A 23,701-nucleotide genomic window follows, 5' to 3' on the forward strand; every position below is an offset into this window, starting at 1 on the left:
TTTATTAGCACTGCATGAGGGCCAAGCAAGTGTCAAACAGATGAGGGAAATTTCAAGGACGGAATATTTCGAGTGTATATTTGTCACAGGAAACCTAAAAATAATAGTTCCTTTTTATTAACAATTGCCATATTAGAGCACAAAAACTGTTCACGAGCATCTTTGGCTGCGGATGGCTGTTGTTTCCGCGCCGTCCTCAAAAGTCGATATTTATAGCCGTAGCTTGACTTCCTTTAGATGTTCAAAGATAATGTTTTTATGGGTTAAGTTGTATACCACTAATTTCAGAACAGTTTAGACCAAAAATCTGCGAAATCCCCGTGACATAGCTCCTTTAAATTGCCCCATCCTTAATAGTCTGAAATTAGGAGATCAAATATCCTCCATCCCTGGAAAATAATTAATCAAATGATCGAAAAGTCAGACCTACCACCCCAGAGTATTTGAATTTCGAAATTGTGGCTCATTGAATTGCCTCATCCAGGTCGAAATCAGGAGATGAAAGGCCCCAATTTGCTGGACAAAGATGTGACTTGAGTTTATTTTTAACGGTTGCATCGAAATACAATGCTCTGGATAACGATCGAAGCGCTGTTTGCAGATTCCCCACCCCTCCCGTGAGAAAAGAGCTCCATGCGGAGAGGATTGCATGACGTAATCTCGAAATTCGCGCCATTTTTTGACGCCTGCCTCGCCTTCCAGCGAACTTTTTTTGCACTGTCGTTCCTGTCGTTTCATTTTCGCGGCGACAAGCAGTTGGAGAGAACCCTTCACGTCAAAATATTTTAATTTACCCGTTCTTAACACATCCACAGTTGCCAGGTAAAGAAACAAAATGTATTCCAGGCTCACAGCTGAGCTTGCATTGCAATTAACGAGTACAGACTTGAGGAACAGCTGGCGGAACACGCGAACGCTGGAAGAAAGATGATTAAAACCAACTTCACAAAAGTGTCGAAGAAACATGTACACAGGTATGTTTAAAGTTTTGCTGCTAAAACCTTCCGTTGCTGAAAAGTATTTTCGTGACGCTTTAGTAGGTAGTAGTTTTTGTTATATGTCCGGTACTGTTCAGTGCTATCGAGCCATTTTCAACGTTTCAACATATAAACACATAAATAGCTTAATGGCTGCCAAAACTATTTTTAAAAATCAATCCTCTCTTGAGTTTATCCAATGTTTGTAAACTATGAACGTAAAAGCTCGGAAAAAAGAACTGAACATGTCAATAAAATTTCCTTTTTCAAGCAAAATGTTCATTCAACCAGCGTTTTTGTCCTTGAAACTCGGACCCACTAAGAATTGTGCAAGTTTTCCATACTGTATCGCTATTTTGACCGGACGTGCAAACATGGCGCAAAAGTGGTTTGCGTGGGTTTTCGGCGTCGAATAATCTCCGTAAAATTGCATTTCCGAAATATTCTCATGAAAACTGTAAATCAGGGGACTTAAATGTATTTATCACGATTTTGAGTAGTAAACCTTTTGGGAAGCTGGTAGCCGTGTTTTCTATTTATTTGACTTCAAAGTTAGTGGAAACATAAGCAGAAATGTCACAAATTAAAAGCGAAACAAAAAGCACGCCGCACACTCATTTGCGGTCGCAATAGCTAGTGTACGTGGCAAAGGCACAAGATTAAATCATTATTGTAGAAGCACTAAAAAGCTTTAGAAGCGTGAATGGAATGCCAGTCAATATAGTGATCTCCACTAAAAGGACAGTTATGACAAATGTTTAAATATTGTACTGCACGTATTGCTGATTTCTAGCCAAAATACGAAAAGAAGAATTTGCAGACGGCTTCGTTACAATCTTCGGCAGTATTCACTTTGTGCAATTTACACGGTTGTTAGTAATACTACGAGGGTTTTTTCAAATTAGTTCAATATCCCACATCCTTTAAGATTAGCCCTGATTGGGCGAGTGTAACAAATTTTGCAAATATTAACTCTGCATTGAGATCACCAATATATTTTTCGAATACAATTTGCATTTTTAATGATAACTGTACACGTTTTACCACTCTGATCCAATTCAATTTCACACTTTACAAGTGGATGCACCAAGTCAAGGTTGTCAAGTTGATTGTCACACTAGTTGTTCGTTTCGTTCAGCTAAGGAGTTCAGTTTGTATTCCCTATCTGCAGGTAAGTGTAAATCAGTTTTTCTAATGTTATTGTTAATTTTAAAACAAATTTTAATAACTGTAAAGTTTTTCCTTTTAGTTAAGTGTGAAAATGTAACGGACTAGAGTTGTTACTTGTTTAACCTCGCATTACTTGCTTAAATCGCAATTCGGTAGTTCCGAAGTGAAAACAGATTCACAAATTCGACATTTGTTGATTCCGTGCTACTCGAGACTCATACAGCTCGCTTTAATACAGCCGAGGCCGATCTGATTTAACATCTCCCAAATAGTTGGTCGTTTCAAGAATGCGTGAATAATGAAACGCGTCAGTGATTGAGAACAAATGACGTCACAACACTTACAAACGCTTGCCGACAACCGGAGAAGGCAACTTTTGGCGGCGAGGAAATGTAACAGATTATGATCTTTTTATCCCACACCCAATCGTGGAAACAACACAAAAAAAGTATTCACATTTGTTCAAACAACTTAACAATTCAAGTTAGCTTTCTTTTATGACCTTATATAAGAGCAGGAGTATAAGCCATGACGTAAGCAGATGCCGGATTCTTACATATATGGACAAGGTTAAGAACCTTAACCCTTCTGAATAGGTGATCAGCTTAACTTTGCCAACTCTTATCCTGTCAGCCTCACGCTGCCACCCATAGTTGAATGAACTCACGCGATAGTTAACAACTATTTACCGAAGTTGCTCGCGCCACTTTGCGGCAAGGTAAATATCCACCACTAGCCACCGACACTGAGGTGAATAGTTTAAGTATATACTATAACAGTGAGATGATATAACCTGAAAGGATGATTTTTGACTAGTTTATTTCTGTCAACGATTACAATTTTCTCGCGCGCGTTGCTCGGAGGTGAATAGCAAAGGATATCCGGAGTTTTAGTAGCCAATCAGCGCGCACCAAAAACGCTATCCACTGTTTTAGTATCATGATACTAATAATGAATAACTTTTGCGAGCAAAAGCAAAATCAGTAGTACAAATTAACGAAATAACACGAGCTACTGGGTGACAAATCGCCAATTGAGTGGCAATAAAAGTGCCAATAGTATGCGAAAAACTGAAGTACAAACATCACGAACACTACGAACGGCGAGTGAGTAAAAAAAAAAAACAGACAAACGAGCCACGACAGGCAAAATATGAAACTTGATAAATTGAAGTTACTACTAGATCAACAGAATCCTGACTAGCTAAAATATGTGTTTTCGGCTGTAATGCAATTCAGAAGATTTAGGCACGTTCCTGAACCTCAGTGGAGTTTTCCGAGAGTTTTGTGCTTTGACACTATATATCACGAGGGCCAAAACTTACCTGTAGTTTAAAAGATTAGAAGTAAAAGGATGATTTCTTCTGTAATTTCTTTTTGTTTTAGGAATTTCCTCACAGAAAAATGAAGGATGATTCTTTCAGTTTTATTTCGTTAAATTGTGCCACTTCATAGTATGAGGATTTCCTCAGAGTCATGAAGGACGATTCTCTTCGTGTTATATTGTTAGGCAATTTTTTTGAAATAGTACTTTATAAATAAATAAATAAGTATAAATCAATCATTCAATCAATATTTTTTGTGCCACTTAGCACAAGGATTTGCCTGACAGCCGTCATAAAGGATGATTCTTTTTGTGTTATATCGTCGAGCAATTTTTGGAAATACTGAGCGCTATATAAATGCGCGAGAAACTCCTGCTCTGTGTACTTAGTTCAAAGTCACGTCGTTTTTTATCGGTCGAGAAATTAAAACAACATTAACTTCTCTTTAAAAATACTGGAGAGACTCCTGCTCTGTGTACCTAAGTTAGTCGCGAAATTTCATCCGGCCATCCCAATTGCAACATGAAAAGCTTTAAAATTCAAAATTGGGATTGAGGAAAGGGATCTCTCGGATTATCGAGCGCCACGACTGACACCGACTGGCCTAGGTTCCTCTCTTAGGTTAATATGATTTTTCCTTCTTTTTTTTTTCATTACATTCATTTTTGGATTCGCCTTTGGCCACCAGAAACCAAATGATTCAAGCCACTTCTTATCTTGCAAGTTATCTCAAGGGCTATTTATTGTCATGAGCGATGTCCCCTTCAAAATCAAAATCCAGAATCTACATGCTGCCTCGAATTTTTTTTACGTCATTGGTCATTCAAGGAACATGTGGCTCTGGCCGAGGACACATTATTTGATTGGCTAGAATTTAAATCAAGCCAATCAAATCAACCGTTCAAAATTCCTTACAACAAAGCGAGTTTACGGTTGATTTGATTTGCTTAATTTAAATTTCCTTTGTAAACGATCTAGCCAATCAAATCATGTGTCCCAGAGCCACTTGTTCCTCGTGCCCCAGGCTCAGCCGGCTAAGATGGACAAGCGGCTCTGGGGACGAGAATGGTCATTGGTTGCAATGTTCCTTTCTTTAAACTCGTTCCCAGGGTTTCTCTTCTTACTGCCCCAAGAGCGAGAGAGATTTCTGTGTGTATTTGCAACACGCAGGTTGCAGGTCTGCACGGAGACATCAACATTCCTTTCCCGATTAGGGCGACAAATCTTCTTTAAGTCAATCATACAATGCATGCATTTTTTATTGTTTTCAGTTTGCTACGTGCACTGAAATTAATTTACAATTCATTTCACACCAACATTAAGCAATACATTTCTCTGTTTGTGAATTCAACTGTTTCGGCTAGCAAGCATAGTCTCAGCATACATTTCAAGTCATTTAGTCCTCGTGGAAGAAGTAAAGTGTCATTATATTTCTAGTTTGTTAGGCTCGGAAGTCAATCACTAGAACTGAAATAGCTTCGAGAAAGTGCGAAGCTTAGTCCAGAATTGCCCTGCCAAGGGGAGATTTTTCGCTTTGCTCGTGCGAACTTAAGTGTCATCCATCGTGTACAGTTGAGTTAAAAAACCACTTGTATCCTCAACAAGTGTTTGATTAAAAAAAAGTACATCATAGAATTTGCCCAGCCAAAGGAAGATATTTCCCTTTGCTCGTGCAAACACAAGAGCAGTTAAGTATCAATGATCATATGCATGCACAATTGATTAGTGAGCATGGTGTCACGAAAACCACCTGTTTTCGTGCAGCCGATCGAGCCCAGCCGGTAACACTTTATTCGGCACTTGTCCTAAATTAATCGTGTGCAAAATGTAAGCTAAGGAGAGTGCCTTTAAGCACAACGGCCACTTTACTTACTGTGTGGCAAGGCACGACTTCATTGAAATCTAAAACGTTTTAATAACGGTCTACTCTTGGGGGTTAACTATGCGTATAAGCCCTATCGGCATAACTTGTCGTATCTCGATACCGCCCGCACGTACACCCATATCAATTGCTCATCACGCGACTCGGAATGGACACCTTACTCAATAGAGTTATGTTTGGTCTAGCTGTGTGGTAAGTTATATATATCAAACCGGCGAGAGAGAGTGTTTTATCATATTTCCAGAGGCCGAAATACGACGCGCAGCGGAATATTGTTGACGAACTTCGAGCTGTTTGGAAACGTGATGAAACACTGTCTTGAGTGGTCTTGAGTGTTTGATATTTCTTCTCAGTCGAAAATAAAACTAAAAAGTGAACAAGAAATAAAATCGTAAAAATCTATGCAAATTAAGATCGTATATGGTTCAATTTTATCCTTGGTTCAAATTTTATTTCTGTTTGTTTTCTGGCATGGTTATGCATGATAATGAGTTTAAAATAAAAAAAAATAAAATTTTAACCAAGAATAAAATTGAACCACAACATATCCAAAACAACGTCAAGGTTGTGATATTTTGATTTTTCCTTGAGGAATTATTCATGAGCTTGAGAGAGTTATTTACAATATTTTAGACAACTTTTAATATCTTTTGCAACTGTAAAATGATTTAAGTTCAAAAAGGACGCCATTCCATCAATAGCGTGAGCTTATGATAGGTATGTAGGTTCTTAAGAGCACCGAGGACACAGGGCACTTCAGTCATTCAATCGAATACTCATAAAACACCTGCATTAGGAGATACACACTATTCTTTGTTTGTAAACAAATATTTGTAACTGTCGCGTGGTCAGTTCAGCAGTCCCGAAAAGCACGTGCTTTCCGAAATACGCACTATCTTTGTTTGTAAACAAAGCTGCGTAGACTGTCGCGTGATCAGTTTGGTGGCTCGGAAGTCTTTAATAGTATTTCGTTGTGGTAAACACAACAAACCTTATTTTTGGACTTTGCATCGCAGTGGCCCGTAAAGTTGTAGGAACAACAAACGCGTGTGGCCTTCAATGTGGTCCGATCAACAAGGCTATACGATTTCGCCAGCAAGGAAATAACTTTCGTACCAGCGGGAATCAAGTAAGGGATTATCTACCACTGATAATCCTGTGGCATTTTCAGCCGGAAGCCGCTAAACGACCCTGATAGTTTAGTATCGATTTAGCATGAGCATAGCGTGCACATCTCATTCCCGCCAAAACATTGCGCAATGCTAATTAGCATTACGCAGCTTTTTGGCGGGAATGACTCTTTTACAATATGGTACATAGCTCTAGGCTGAATTGTCTGAGGACGCTGTTGTGTGCAGATTCCTGAAAAATTTGCTCTATGTCGTTCAACAAATGTAGAAGACTCAATAACGAGAAGGATTAGAAAGTAAAAGAGTCAAAATCGTGTTATGACTGATATGTGACTGACTGATATGCTAGATGTTAAAGGAGATGTATTCAACAACAATCACAGTTAAGATTCCAAAGATCAAACAACTGTTTTTAGAATGCAGTCTAAATCGCTCTCGAAAAGTGCTTCTTTGCACAAACCCCTCGGTTTCTATTTTAAGTGATTAAGTATAGAAATCACCGGCAACTCAAAATACTCATCCAGTCGCCATTGACGGGAGCGATCTGTCTAGACTAGATTGAATGTCAACGCATATGTAAGAAAGCACACCGCGGTGACTATACTGCATTGTCGCTCCGGTTAAAGTCCTTTTATATATTTTGATAACTTTGTCAGTTCAAAGTCTACTCAAAGTCCATTCAAAACTCAGGATAGCGCCATAAATAAATACGCAGGTTGTGTAGCGTTTGGCCGGACTTCGTACGGCAGTTCACAGGTCGGGCCTGGCTTATCAGAAGTTTACTTCTATGTGAGAATATCTTCACTAGATAGTTGCTTTTTGGCGGACTTCGCCAAAACCTGTTAGTTTCTTACAATAAAACAGTAAGAAAAAGTATCGTAAATCATACTCGTGATGTTTTAAGTTTATCCCAGAGCTGAACTGTATACAGACAGAATCACCCTATTGACACATACCCGTGCACATACGTAGATCCCCCAAGTTGTACTCTAGATACTTCCTTTGTATCTGTTACAGTAAACCTCTATAGGTACTAAGTACATTTATTTACAATTAACTGAACATTGTTACAGGAAACTTCAATTAAGCCCAGTACGTTTGTGGGAGGTGATTTATGCGGGGAATGTTGTTTAACAACATTAGTTTAACTTCCTTAGTTATGCCAGCTTAATTTTGTCTCATTCGTTCTATTAATCATATCTTTCTGAAACATTTTATCTCGTTTTTTGTTACATTTCAATTCATTTCGGATTGAATTTGTTTTTCTTTGATACCAATATTTCAAGCTGCACTCGTGTAAATTACGAAACATAACGTACACAGCTACTGAACGGAGCACTCAGTTTATCACCAAAAAAAATAAATAGGAAGAAAGTGAAACTGGTTACTGATGAAAATATCTCTCCATAGTAGCCGAGCTCGAGCCCACAGGCATTTTTCCGCCTGTATCAACTTTTCGTTTGTTGTTATTTCGTAATCTTGGTAGGGCACGAGCTCTTCGGGCCTGTTTGTGCACTATGTAGGGGAGATCAATGAAGCTGACTGTAAAAGACGTTGTATAGAAATGTGTCTTTTCGGCTTATATGTTGCTGTTGCATGCATTTGTGCTTCTCGTTATCGATAGAGTCGTATACTAAATGACCTTCCATCTACAGTAATCCATTTTACGTTATCAGAAATACCATACAACACAGTACTGTATTGACTTTCGGCATAGTTTGCGAGTCTCTGTAACTCCGGCTATAACTCTGCTATAACCAAATAAACCTAAGGGCTAGTTTCATAGGAAGCATATATTTGGAATGTTTCTACTCCAAGACATTTATGTAACGTACAAGGTGGAAAAAGCCGGAATTTTAATATTTATCATCCTTTTCATTCCTTTCAGTGAACTGAAAGGAATGAAAAGCCGACGAAAAAGCTTAACCTACGGAGTGTTTAATACAAAACAAACTTAGAATTTTGCCACTTAAATTTTAAATTACTTAAATAATCTTCTGCTGATTGATCTTTAGTTCCGCTGTGTCACTGTTTTTATTTTCATTTCTCAATTATTGTGGTTTTATCCCGGAGTTTTATGAAGCTTTTAATACCGCAAAACCGACCAAAATGTAAATATTTTTATGTTATCATGTATCATAAACAGTTCCGGTAAAAGGCCCCCTCTTCTGCTCAACGTCAGTTTACATTCTCATCACGAATGACTGACCCGGTTAACCGACGTACAAACAATTTTTACACGTAAACAAAAGGTATCCCTAATATTTTACTTGGACTGTGATCGTGTAAATGGGGTTAAATTGTCCTGAAAGAAGTCTTTAACTGGCGAAAACAGCGACTTTGAGAAAGTCTAGGCTTTTATAAATTTCAGTTCACGCCTAGAACGACCGCGTGTCTCAAATCAGTGTTTACATGGACGGTTCTCCGCTGATAAGCGGCCACACACATGCAGGCGCATACAACGAATTATGCAATAAATCCCCGGCCGTTCATTCATCGAACCACGAGGAGAACATTAACAGGAAACGGAAGGATCACAATTCCTACCAGCCAATAGGAATGGTGAAAAGTGTAATCGAATACACCGTAAACAGAGCTAGCATGCAGCAACACTAATATATTGACGGCGATTTGTTAGACTTGCAGAAACGATGCACAACAACGACACTGGAAGACACGAAGTGTAATAAACCAAACGACAACACTGAAACATGGAGTTACAAATATATCAAGTGGCAATTTTATTGACGACGCTGTTTAGCGGATCCGACACAAGGCCTGACGCCTCAAGACAAATTTCAATGAATGGACTGCAATCTGCCGTAAGTCATGAAGTTGTAAATATTGAAGTTTAACAGGGTCATAGCATAACTGTCTCAGTAGTAAAAGCTGAATGACATGGGTCATGATCGCCTGACATCACGTTAATATAATGCTTATAAATTTCTTTAAATCCGATTTAGGAAAATCAGCTACAGGAATACACATCGCCTAGACAAGGAGCGCTCATAAAGCGCCCGCTAGTGGAAAATGTCCTCAAATCGACGATCGAGAGAAGAGCAGTCCTACAAAGGCTTGAAAGGAGCGGAAAATTACGCAAAGAATTTTTCTTTCCTTCCAAAAAAGGGCCCATTGTACAGAAGGGGGAGACAATCATACAGAAGAAATTGGACTATTTGGCCAAGTTCAGTCAGAAAAAAGTACTGAGGCGTCTTCGTCGTTATGCGGCACAAGGTTCCAAGTGGTCTTCAAGAGACATTACCTGGAATATTGTCGATTGGAGCGTGAAACTGTCTAATAATGACGTTAAGAACACTTTAACAAAAGCATTCAGGATCTGGGCAGAAGTATCTCCGCTGACATTCCGTTGGGTTGATCCGCCAACCGTTGCTGACATAACCATCAAGTTTGTCACAGGTAAGGAACTTTCCGTGTGATTCCTGTCCTTATAATACAACCACGTGCAGCGCGCAAATTATTGTGTTGTTGTGAATCCGTGCCGCTTGCCGCCTATTTTCACCTAACCTTAACTGGAATAGTGATTAGCGGTTTTACCATTTTTCGTAAACCCTTGTCATAGAGCACGTAACAGGACGAAAGGCCAAAAATTCAAAACAGTCAAGTGAACTTTTATAATTGTTACATACAAACCGGCTTACGCCTTTTTATTATCATTCATCTTTTGGCACTTTGATATCAACACCTTTGATCGAGAAACACTTAAAACGACGAAACGAATATAAACGTTTATGTTCGCTAACTGGAATTTTTTTCAATGGAACGTTAAGTTTTGTTTAATATAAAGCAAAAATATGTTGCTTCTTACAAATCTTTGTTTGTTGTGGTTTGCCTCGGAGATATCACGAACATGACACAATTTCCGTTCCCAGTGAGACAGCATTCATAACGTTCCCGCCACTAATGAAGGAATATCCCGGTTCTGTTTTGAAACCCTAGATTTCCGTTTTATAGCTCCGCCAGAAGCACAAAGCATTCAGTTTCCACGGCTTCTTTTTCAATCATAACATATTCTCGAGGGTTGCAATACTTTTCTCGTGTTTTCTTTTCAGCTACGCCCCTTTAACAGACCATGCTGTCCCTGCAAATTCTTTCACAGTCGAACACTTTCACGTTCTCTAATTAAATTTGCCCGCTGAATATTTAATGCAATGATGGCTTCCTGAATACAAGGGTTCTTCTTCCTGAATAGTAATGTATTACACATAAGCGACTTTATTAGCAGCTAAATCACGAGTACCCCAATGATGTGACCTTGCGCAGCGTATCGTGCTCAAAGCCGGTGTGTTCTCGTCTCCGCCCACTGACTATTTGTTCAGTTTACGCAACAACACTTCCCTGCGTTGTCTCTGTATAGAATTTGTTTCTTTTTTTGTTTCTCCACGGGAAGTTAACACGGAAACCAGCTCGAGAAACCCTTTATAAACACTTATCGACCCAAATAGAATTGGAACGTTTACCAATCCTAGTATATATTTCGTTGGTTAATACTATAAAACCGGAAAGTTTATTTCAACAATTTGCCTTGCATGTCTTGTTTCTTTTTCCAAGTCCCACATTGACGTCATCAGCAGGGCTCTAAACTATTCAGTGCTTGGCACTAACTTTGGTTAAAGAGAGAAAAACACCCAGTATTCATGAGTATTCGAGTCGGCGAAAGTAATTCACGCTACGGTTTACTTAATTAAGTGTTCCGGTATTCGGTAAAGAAAAAATCCGCCACTCTATGACGTGCAAACATTCATCCTCTTTTCTCACCCAAAGTAACCTGTAAAATCTCTTCTGGACTGTATGTTGATACTGCCTCATGCCCTCATCCCTCGCATTCCCTCACGATTGATTTCATAAGGACCAAGGGTGGCTTGCGTAGACTATAGCGCTACCTGACGTAATAGGGGGGAAGGGGGAGGGGTGGAAAACGGGACGAAACTAAACCCTCTTTCCGCGGTATTTCACTTGCCTCTGACTCATCTAACTGATCTAACACCTGTAAGTTCAAGTTACAATATTCTACACACTGGAAGCTAGATGCAAATTTTACAAGTACAAGGCTCCACTGACAAGATGTTATTTTTCCGAACAAATCTCTTTGTCAAGTCTTAACTTCCACACACTTAACATCCTTGAGGTATCTGACTCAAATAATGCAACACTATTGCGATTGTAACATTTCCAATTATGTGAAACAGGCGGCGAACTGGCCTGGCCATTTTATTTACTATTTTTAGCTAAAGTTTTCCAATTCCTGGCGCCATATAACACGATTGCACACAGACACAGTTCTTATATCGCGACCACATTTTCCGGCTTTGGCTAAGATTTACTCAAAACTGGCAAATGGTTACTTATTCATTTAGCGATTTTACTCAGACTGAGCCAGTCAATGCTGGATAGGATTCAGGATTGTCAGTTCCTATCTCTCTTTTGCACCGAGATGTTTTGCCAAAATCATCCTGGCCCAGCTCCACTTTCTGTTTGTTTCTAAATCCGGTCTATGTAGACGGAAGCAAACATTTACTATATATAATTAATCGTACAAGTAGCGGAAGCCTAAAGTCTTGGCATGGCCCAACTTAAAACCGCTCCGTCTATAATCAGTGCCTGAGATTCCGTAACAAGTGTTGAATAATGGCGTTTTGCCATCGAATTATTCATTCTTAATCTTGATGTCGAAATTCCTTTCCTTTTTAATTTATTAAAATTCCAATATACAAAAGACATCTAACCAGGTCCATTGAAGTACTTTACATCCAATTCCGAACAACGAGTTTAGAAAGGTCGAAAAATGGTTGATACTGTTTTTATCGGAACTTAGACATTGTTATACAGTGGAACCCCGATATAACGATCTTCGATATAACGATATTCCCGATATAACGATGAATATGTTAGGTCCCGGCAATAGTAAAATGTATGGGACGGACCCCCGATATAACGATTCCTCGATATAACGATATAATTTTACTGCCCCCTTGGCATATCGTTATATCGGGGTTCCACTGTATTGCCATTTTGAAGACGGAAGGACTCACTAAATTCACAAAGAGTATGAGTGATAAACCCACATAAATTGTCAAGCATTGTGACAATATTGACGACGCAAACCTCTTATTTTTTGTTAGGCAATCCAGTTTGTTCACGGATGAACGTATGGCGGAGTCGATCCTCGTAAAAGTACTGTACCCCAGTAAAAATAACACTTACAAATTGCGAACGCTTGTTGCCATCAGCATGATTTCGAGTTTCGGTTGTCTTTTTGCAAGCCGCTATGTCACAAAGAGATTAATAATTGTTGATAAAAAGTAAAGTGTTTTGATAAAGGAAAACCAAATAGTTTTCATTCAGCCATAAAAATGTTTCTGGGTTTGTCTTAACTGGCGAGGAATGATTTGAAAGGCGGGCGGCCCCAAGAGGTTAGAGATATAAGGGGGCTCCCTATATCCCAGTTCATTAAAACCCCGTGTTGGTTGCATTATGTTACCTTCCCATAGGTGGTTCTTCCACTGAGCTATAATGGAGACTCAGAGATTGGGCCACAATAAAATTGTTAGCACGACCTTCGTAAAAGCAAAATGAATCGCTCATACTCTATATCTCAAATCTCTCGTTCAATTTTTTCTGTTAGGAAATCACGGGGACGTGAAGGCTTTTGACGGCCCAGGGAATGCTGTAGCTCACGCTTTCTACCCTGATAACGGAGGAGACATTCACTTTGATGACGACGAGAGTTGGACTGAAGACTCTTTACTGCCGGTTGCAGTACATGAGATAGGCCATAGCGTGGGACTGCGCCACTCTAATGTGCCAGGTTCTGTCATGACTTCATTTACAACCAACTTAAACAGCAAAGTCGTACTATCTGATGACGACGTCAACGGAATCCGCTCAATTTATGGTATGTAACACTTTTGGTTCCAGCATTATGAAACTAATTACTCGCCGATGTGGAGGCGATTACCTATGTTATTTATCGAGACGTATGGTGAGAACTTCAGAATTAAACTCCTGAGAACTAATGAAAATGAAAAGCTCCTTTCACATAAAAGAAAGATACACCCACAATGACCCAGAATTAAAAGAAAAAACAAGCGGTAACCGGTTAATTATTGCTAAATTAAAACACGAAAGAAGCACCGAGGAAATTAGAAGAATAAATTTATTGGGTACCTTTGTTGGACCATGAGCTACTGTATGAAACATCTTTTAATACTGAAATGGATATCTTTAGAGCGAGACGCCTTATACGATTTCCGAACCTTCGTTTCTTATCAAATCCCTTTCTTGCAGCATCTAAAGGTTGACAAACCATTTTTCTTTCCGCCAAAGAAATAGTCCTACTATTTTGTCAGGCCATATTTACTGAAAAGTGGTTTTCTGTACTCTCTCTGAAGGTTACTGTAGGCCTACAGTGACTGCCATTGAATCCTGGATGGGCGATGGAAGAACTTACATTTTCAACGGGGCTAGTTTCTGGCGTCTAAACGATCCAAAAGACGAGAGCGAACGTGGCTACCCAAAAACAGTCACTCGGTCATGGAAAAATGTTCCAGATGACATCGATGAAGTTTTTCTTTGGGGTCACAACTGGGGTACCTATTTTTTCAAAGGACATGAGTATTACAAGTATAACGATAGACTCAATGAAGTGGAAACGAGCTTATATCCTAGAAACATCTCGCAAGGATGGCCTGGACTGCCGGCAGATGGAATTGATGCTGGGTTTACTTGGAGTAATCACGAAAGCTACTTTTTTAAAGATGACCAAGTGTACTTATATGATAACCGCAATGACCAAGTCGACTATAGATACCCCAAACCGATTAGTGAGGTATGGCCCGGTCTCCCTAATAACATCGATAGCGCTTTCCGGTGGTATTATGACGGTGTCTCCTACTTCTTCAAAGGTCATTATTACTATTGGTGGGATGATCGTAACAAGGTCGCAAAGGGTCCCTTTTTTATCGGCAAAACCGAATGGAAGAACGTATGTAAAGTTTAGGTGAGGTTCTATCTCATTTTTAGCCTTTTTTAGGTACCCTGAAGGGCTCGAGACTAACGGTAGCCAAATAGCCACAGGCTAGTAGAAATGCAGTTTTGGCTAGTAGGTTCTGGGCTTTCACTAGCCAAAATGGCTGGTTAAAATTTCAGGAATCTGATTGGAAGTAAACCATGCATCACATCAACTCCGAGAGAACTGAACTCACAAGTACACTGTCATCACATATAAAATTATGTGGACAAGCTGAAATTACTAAAAAGTAACCTAAAATTAATGATAACAGAGCCAGTTAAGACGGCAAAGTGTCTCTGCCCAAACCTAAATTAGCTTGAGAATTCTGGCTAGTAGAAAATTGGTTTTGACTAGTGAAATCAAAGCTGTCACTAACCAATGAGCTAGCTAGCAAGAAAGTTAGTCTCGAGCCCTGCCCTGTCAAAATCGCCAGCTATGTGGCGTGCTGATGTAGCTCAAGAGGGTCGACAGAGATCCCCTTGGCTGCTATTCAGTACTCTCAATGCCTCTCTCAACTCAGGAGTACAAATGGATACCGGGAAGTTCTTCCGGCATCCTGACAAAATGCTAGGGTAACCTAGTATGGCTTATCATCCCATCTTTTTCCTTTTTGATCATAGTTTTTCAGATCACCCACCAAACTTCCTTTAATTAACTTTTAGATTTTTTTGCACGATAATCCTAATAGGGAAATCCTTGTTTACAAGATTTGCTTCATCATAGCATAAGCGCTACAGTTTCTGATCGAGCTACAAAAATATCAATTCTGAATATATTGAAAGAACATGGCACGATAAGAATTCGCTATAAATTTGAGCCCGATGTACAGTATTTAATACTTTTCTGTGATGCGAGTTTGAGAACTCAAAATTTTAAAAAGAATATATGGGCTCATTAGTGCTTTTCCCACTCAGAAATTTTGCAACTTTTTAACGCTCATATTCCCTTCAATGTTACACTCAAAGAACTGAAACTTTCGCTTATAATGAAGTTTCACAAGCTCTACGCAAAATCGTATGCTAATGAAGCAAAATGTAAATAATAACGTCAGCAAGGAGTCCCCTACACCAATTTATACCATGCCATAGAAAATACAGCCAATCAGAATACAGGAAAGCCGTTGTATATTCGACGGTATTCAACCCAACCTTCCCATCATGCGCTGCGAATTGTATTCTCGACGAAATTTAGTAAGCGTATTTTCTATGGCATGGTATAAAATAGTTATACAACACTTTCTCGTGGTATACTATGGAATATCCCACTTGTCACTTGTATTTTCTTGGTATACACACTCGCCTAAAGGCTCGTGTGTATACCGATAAAATACAAGTGACTCGTGGGATATTCCATAGTATACCACTCGAAAGCGTTGCATAACTAGTATTTATTTTATTTCGCAACCTCAAAAAATATTCTACATGGAAACTATTGTATTATATTATCCACGAAAGGTTGATCATATGTAAAAAGACGACGCAACAGTTTTGTTGCAAGTTGACGCTGTTTCTAAAAGTGACCGATTCACTTTTAGAAACACAGCTATTATGAAGCTAACATTGACTTCTAGGCATTCAAAGATATACAGCTTAATATTCAGGAAAATGCCTCTCAGTCATTCAATTTAATATGCTGAATGCATTATTTATCTATCTAAATAACCGACATTCGCACATTTTGCGAACAAGTAAGAATTTAAACTTTGGGTATAATGGAATACTCAGGATAACGAATATTCGTGTACAGTTTGAAATAACGAGCACAATCACGCGGGAATTGTGCGACGCAAATTATTGACATACCGTATGTACTTAAAGTTAAAATCGTATCAGTAACAAAGTTCGAGGAAAACAAAACTCTAGGGCTAACTCTTTGGGGTTTTATATGTTCTTCAAAACGATAAATCCATTAAAAAAAATGACGCATTACAATCGGGTTCACTATTGTATACTCCAAGAACCAATTCCGAAAAATTGTCATTGACATGTGTAAACTGGAATGAATATGCACACTTATAAAACTGCAATGTCATTTTTTCTAGTTTCTATCTTAGCTCTTTTATACCAAGACTGATTTCTACAAACAGTTCAAATGTTTTTCTTCAAGCAACAGTCTAAAGATGGCCTTATAATGTTTACAGAGAATATCGAAAGCTCGTATAGTCTTAGCTTGTAGGAAAAATGTCAAACTGTTCGTAGACCAGGAACGACAATTGGAGTACACGCCCTCTTTAGGAGGTCGTGTCTTCGAGCTACTTTGTACATATTATATATATAACTGCTATTTAAACACGTTAAACCTTTTGCTTTGGAAAATTAATTTTTTTTATCCCTGTAATTATTTGTAAAGTTCGACTGGACTTGTCTTGTACAGTTATGTTTTATATTTGAGCCATTATCTTGTGAACTATGGATACTATGAGGCACGAAATTTCCATATACAGTTACTTTCGTTAGTAATCTGTTTATACTGTAAATAACTTATTTATATTCCTATACTCACTTATTGTAAATACACGTGAATTCAAACAATTGTGCATATAATTACAACTTATACTATACAAGCGTTGCTTTATATATCTGCGTAAGAGATAAATCCGAAAACTGTTGAATATATTAGGGGGGTGGGTCTTTTTTTTTCACATTATAGATGCATTAGTATGTAGATATCGACGTTTTCTGAACGATATCGAAATGACGTAAGTTTTGTTATAGTCTATACGACAATATGTAACCTCAATACTGTATCAGTAAAATCAGCGTAACTTTAAATTAAGTCCAATGTTGTATGATTAATATATTTATGATATTACAAATGGAATGATCATGTAATTGCAAGCTAATTTTATTTGATAGCATTCTTATGCTAAAATATTTAAAGGAACATTTACCCATGTCAGTTCTGTACATATCAATATATCCAGTTACTGTTCAGATGTTTATCTAGAATAAATTCAAAACGAAAAAGTTCAAACGTTGTCTAGTGTGATTGTTGATTGTAGCTGCACGTTTCTTGAGGTTTTCTTTCTTTTTACAATATACAAGTGCAAAAAATCTCCAAATAGCTTACTATTGTAGTCTCTTTTGCAGTCGGTCGGTCTTTGGGTTGTCATGCAACTTGGCATTATTCAGAAGCGGCGGAGCGTTTTGAAAAAAAGGGGCGGGGGAGAGGCATCGTACTCCAAGACAAGCACATGTCTTGGAGTTGTTCTTTATACGTCAAATGACAGAAAATGTACGCTCTGGTGTCGCCGATGCCTGTCAAATACAATATTAACAGGCTGCGGACCTCTCCCAGTAGCGGTTTTGGGAAAGGAGTTTTGTTGAAAGTTCTACACCATATTTTCCCGCAAGTACGATCCTGATAAAACAATTGTGTCTTGACAAACCAATTTTATGCTGCACTGGCGATACTTTCGGCACTGAAATGTGGGGGGTTGGGGGGCTGAGCCTCTTCACATTTTTGTTTGGGAGGGGGGCTAGAGCCCCTTTGCTCCCCGCCCCCTGCTCCGCCGCCTATGATTATGTAGCGCGACAAAGAAGAGACGCACTTCCAGATCAAACTGCCTTACTCTTTACACTCAAATCAAACAAAAAGGGATAAAATATTAAGGCGAAAAACGTATAAACTACCACGCCCCTTTTACGTCAGAGATGAACGTCCTCTCCCTTTTTCCCTTGAGTGCCCCCATTCAATATTTTGTCACCTTGACGATTTCACAAAACTTTTCACTTACTAAAAAGGTGGTCGATAACGGTTTTCAGCATTTTCCAGTCCTTATACTTTGAAGGGTCAGTACTACAACTCTTTATCATTTGCTATTACAGTAATTGTATGAAACAAATGCCCAAGGTCGACAAGTTGTGATAACTTTCTTGACATTAGTGGTTACCATAGCAACAACATTTAACAATTAGACTACGAGCCCAAGTTTTCTATGAGCAAATAGTCAACGAGGCGCAGCCGAGTTGACTATCGCTCATAGAAAACGAGGGCGAGTAGTATAATTGTTTTAGTAGAAACTCTAAAGGATTGCAGCCCAAAACCTACAATATTGTGCACTTTAAAGACGAAAATAAAGAAAATCTACCGCTTAAAGAGCTACGCGCGCGCGACTGTTTTCTATCGGCGAATAGAAAACAGTGGGAGAACCAATCAGATTTGCGGATTTCCAATAGAACACAGCTGAGTTTCTACTAATACCTGTTAGAAAACACCCTTAAGTTTAGCTTTCAGTGTTAAAAACGCACAAATGAGCTTTGTAACCCCCATTTTTGTTATCGAGTTATGATCAGCATGTCATGATACAACTTTTGTATCAGAAGGGTTCTGAGCCATCTTTATATTTTGTAATCTGTTTATTAGCAGAGCAACGGTCTTTTATTGGCAAAATCACCGCCACATAACAAACAAGGATGATTTCTCCGAGCATTATAAATGACACTTGCATACAAATTGAGGCTAGCGTCCGTGTTGCTCGCGCGTTTCCTCCCTCGCGAACGTTCTATATACATGTAGGCTAAGCTCTGGGTAAAGTTTAAGAAAGTCTCAACCTGAAGATTTACGACAAGAAAGATGCAGATTCTCTTTAAATTATAATAGGTACCGGGTAGTAACGCTATAGACCAACTGAAAGATATCTACTGACCTAAACTTATTTTTTCCTGATCAAAGCGGATGGGAGTAAGATTAATATTACTGTTGGTATTGGAGAGTGTACAATGTCTGGATATGCTGATGTTCGATTGAAAATTACTGCATGCATTTCAAAAAGTTGGTCTTGACATTATCCATAAGGAACAGAATAAGTCGAACGCGAAAAATACATTAAGTGTAGAGGAAAGTCGTCCGCAGTAGCATTATTAAGTTCACATCGTCCTTTCGTCTTTCTGACGCTCTGATTTGTAATTGATCGTTTTACATGCCGGGTTATTAATACAAAGCAGAGCGCAATGAATCAGAGATGGCGTCATCTTTGTGTAGATCACGTGATTGACGAGGGCTTTCTGCTCGTAACTAATGAAGGACTGCTCTTTGCTCATCGCACTGCTGTCTATAGAGGACAAAAAAGGAGGAGCGGTTAAAATTTTGCGTGAAGGGTATATACCAAAAGTGAGACTAAGCGGGGGAGTATTTGAAAATGTCCTTGGAATGGAGGAAAGTTGCTCACTTGAATGCCAAAAAGATGCTAAAAAAATTGCCAAAAAACCAAAAGGGTAAAAATTTAATTTCTAGAGTTTTTCTAAATTAACGTTTCTTACAATCTGATTGCTATCACGGTCAGATAAAATAGCTTAGTTAAGAGCTGCTCACAAACACGAGTGAAATTTAAGGATACTAAGAAACGAAAAAAGGAAAGTGACAGGTTACGTGTTTAGAAAGGTTGATAAACATTCAAGAAATTCGCATAAATTGAAGTTTCCTCTATGCAATCGTTGACTTTTTCGTACTCTTGTTCGTACTTGATACAGAACCCCGATATAACGATCTTCGATATAACGATATTCCCGACTATAACGATGAATATGTTATGTCCCGGAATAGTCAAATGTATGGGACGGGACCCCGATAGAACGATTCCTCGGTATAACGATATAGTTTTACTGCCCCCTTGCTCTATATCGTTATTATCGGGGTTCCTCCGTATTTGTTCTAAACCTACATTTGCTCAGAAGGGCAAAACTTGCTCGAGTTTGCTAGAATCGATCAAGTTGCTCAAAGGTTGCCGAGCTACAACCGGGACAAGCCTTGATGTAGAAGGGATATTAGGGAAAATGGGATCTCGTGGGATAGGGATAGGATTTGTGCACTTGGTGTCGCTTTGATTAAGGAGTGAATTAACATTAAATTACCTTTCCCCTGCGAGGGCTGCGCGTTTGTGAATTTACACACGTACTTGTACCACATGATACACGGCGTGTCATTCCACTTGCCAGTCGATCCTAAAAGAATCACACAGTCACCTATGCCAAAGTCATCATTCGGTTCGCCAGCTTCCCAGTTCACATAGGTAGCAGTGCTACTATCGACCCACACGAACATTCCCTCGACATCACTGTCGGTAAGGCCGACGAAAACATCTTTGCCTCCGGTCAGAGTTCGGACAAATTCGTTTTCTTGGGCGCTGTGGATTGACACTAGGTTCGCGCTGTCGTTTTTACAAGAAGCTAAAGCAACCGAGAACTCTTTTAGCTCGTCGAAAAATTTGTAGCAGGCTTCATTCCATTCTTGCCATCCTGCTTTACACTGTATTGAATTGCAGCCCCAAGAGAATCCAAGAACTGAAAAAGAAAGGAAACTAAAGGAAAGAATGGACCTCCAAGATGGACGCTACTGAAGATACTTTCGCTAAATTGCTTTCTTCAAATCATTGTACATATAGAAGGAAAACATCTAGCTGTAAAAAAGTAGAAAGTATTTTCTCTTCATGTCTGGAAAACAATATCTGTTACCTTTCACGAAAGCGGCGCAAGAAAAGCAAGATTATGTTGTAATTTGGCGCACGCGTTTTTCCGAGATTAGAGACATTAATTTATCAGAGAAAAAAGTTATTTAATAAATACTTTCTTGAACTATCTCGTTTCACATTATTGCGTAAAGTTCACGTTGAGGTTATTTGTTTCAAGTGTACTGACCGAGCAGGCTCTTTCAATAAACTTGCAAAAAAATAAAAAAATAAAAGCTCATATAAGCCTCTATCACCCCCCCCCCTCCCACCCCACGCTAGTTCAAAATTAAAATTGTCCACGATTTTTCCATCTCTGAAAATCTTACCTCTTCGACATACCCAGCTATTTGTTTTCCTGGTGAACAGCCTTACGTTACGAATAGCTGCTAAAGACCCCGGGCTAAAGGCCTATTGTAGTAAACATATTGTGGAAAACGGAGCGGCTAGACTCTAAAATGGCATTGATCGCATGATGTGCACTAAGCCTGCGCTTTAAATTAAGCAATGTCAGTTTGAACGGGCCGACTCTGTCAATTCCTGTATTCGAGTAAAAAACTAAAAATCGTTTTAAATTCTTGTCGGCGATCACGTTTTATTTGACTTCCTGAAATCTTATTAAGGCGAGGAGAAAATAATAACAATGACAATAACTTCAACACGGGTAAATCATTATCAGTCAAATTTAAATATTTTCAAGGTTTACCTAGTCGGCTAGACCAATATGTTTTTGGCGATACATCACTGATCCCAATTCAAGCGGGAAAAAAAATCAAAAGTTTAATCTTTCACATCGTAGAAAACTTGAACTCAATTTAAACTGCGTTTTCACGCGTCACTGAAATATTGTAAAAAATTAAGCAAAATGTCATAAGAGTGTTTGATGAAAATCAGAATTTGTTTTTCGGTAACAGGTGAAAGCTGTTTTTAGAAACCATTTAAAATGTCTCCGGGCAAATTAAGAAAACCATTTCAAGGCAAAGACTTTGTCACTTTGTGGGATCATTTAACACTGAAAACGATCAAGCATTTTTTAAATGTTGTGCAATTTTAGTGCCCTGGTGCTACAAAAATCAGTCGCAGATTTTTTGTGTAAAACAATTAATGCCATTTCTCCCTTAACGACACAGATTATTCCAAATCACTCACATTGCGCTCGAGTATTGAGATAAGTACTCAAAATCGTTTTGTGAAGAAACGACCTCTCTTTGTTATAATTCATTCATGAGAAGATTCACGCACTTCAAAAGTGCGCAATACAATTGAATCTGAACTCAGTCACAATATTTAACATCCTTGGCTGTGAATGATGTCTTTTTATTTTGGAGTTATCTTTATTTTATCTTTAAGCTAGAAAATCGCCTTGCCGTGAGAATAATTAAAAAGTTAAAATGCACAAATAACAAAAATGTCTAATTATTTTCAGAGCAGGAGATTATTTTCCGGAAGAAGTAAGTCAAACGTTTACCGAGATGAAAAGAAACCCTCGAGAAGTTTTGCTACAGTGTAGCAAATGATATCGTCTGAATATACCTAGAAAATGGGAAATGAGTTGAGTTTGATTTAAAGAAGATTTTGGTAACAGTAGTGAACGTTTCTCCTTGCTTATGGCCGAGAAAAATCTTTTGAACAACTTCGTTTGGCGTCGATTTAAGCAGGTGTTTGTTTAAGAAAGAAATTGGTTTCCGCAATTTTACTGCGCTTCTCATCAAAGGAGACAAAATGTTGTTCAATTTTTCTCTCGAGTACACTATTCCTTTAGTCTAAGATAAATCTAGCATGTAGCTTCGAATATTATTTGTATTATCTTAACTTAATTGCTTCTTACGAAACTAGTTACCACATTGTTGTTGTAGTCGTAACAAATCATTTCTTAAGAAATAGCATTAAACTCCGGCAATCCCTTCTAAACTTTTCTATGGTGTTTAGCCGCCTTGTCTAAAACGCAAGTTATATTTTTACAGCAGACATTTTAAATGATACTATTCTTAAGTAGGGAGAACATATAATTTCAAACAATCGAAAATGGAGGATGTTTAAAAGCCAGAATGCAATGATAAAAGGCAATAACAAAAATTCTTACTTGCAATGGCAAGACGAACCACTAAAATTGACCATGACCGCCCAGTCATCCTTCCTCAAGGAATGACCTTCGCCCCAAATTGACCAACTCTGATCATTTCAAACTGAAAAAAAAAATCGTCCAGCTTAATCTGCAGGCTGAATTAAATTTACAAAGGCGCCGCGTACATTTGAAACTGAAATGTCAAATATATTTTTCAAGTACCCGCTGTCGGAACATATTACAACGTTACTATTAACACAACACTTGAAAGAGCTGACGTCAATGACTTGTAATTGTAATCTCTTCTTCTTTTTTTTCATTTTCCCGAATCCCATTTCCCGAATCACAATTTGCTTGAATTACTGAAGACAGATCTTGAAATTTAAAGAGTTAGTATTGGGATTTTGAACTCTAAAGACGATTTGTCGTGAACTTCTTCTACACGTGTAAGTAAAGTAATAAGTGCTAGGCAATTAAGCGGAGAATTCCAATATCTTGTAATAAAAATATAACGCTATTAAAGAGGAGATTAGATAAATGTCCTAAGCATATTAAGGAAGGAGAGAGAGAGAAGCGATGTGGAGCGTACTGCTGAAAACTATACTATTAAAGTAAAGTCAGGTGCCCATTCACTCCTAGTCAAAGTATAATAAAAAAAGATTATAGGTTCCTACCTTCG

At 38.5% G+C, this 23,701-nt stretch overlaps 1 protein-coding gene and 1 pseudogene across 2 annotated transcripts; one reads left to right on the forward strand and one right to left on the reverse strand.

Moving 5' to 3' along the window:
* Positions 1-875: 875 nt before the first annotated feature.
* LOC144643203 (matrix metalloproteinase-14-like) lies at positions 876-17,485 on the forward strand. The gene is made up of 6 exons (XM_078502389.1): positions 876-974; positions 2,056-2,148; positions 9,122-9,305; positions 9,447-9,900; positions 13,127-13,396; positions 13,893-17,485. Exons 3-6 carry the CDS (start codon positions 9,195-9,197, stop codon positions 14,498-14,500), a joined length of 1,443 nt encoding a protein of 480 aa, XP_078358515.1. The 5' UTR covers positions 876-974; positions 2,056-2,148; positions 9,122-9,194; the 3' UTR covers positions 14,501-17,485.
* A 1,233-nt stretch (positions 17,486-18,718) lies between these two features.
* Positions 18,719-23,177, reverse strand: LOC144643225 (C-type lectin-like; annotated as a pseudogene). Its single transcript, XR_013568866.1, has 3 exons — positions 23,041-23,177; positions 20,365-20,793; positions 18,719-19,565 (listed from the first exon to the last, which is right to left on the reverse strand). The product of XR_013568866.1 is annotated as a C-type lectin-like (transcript).
* Between the last annotated feature and the right edge of the window lie 524 nt (positions 23,178-23,701).

Source organism: Oculina patagonica, chromosome 2, assembly GCF_052425735.1.
Source record: "Oculina patagonica isolate OP01 chromosome 2, crgOcupat, whole genome shotgun sequence".
Taxonomy (NCBI): Eukaryota; Metazoa; Cnidaria; class Anthozoa; order Scleractinia; family Oculinidae; genus Oculina; species Oculina patagonica.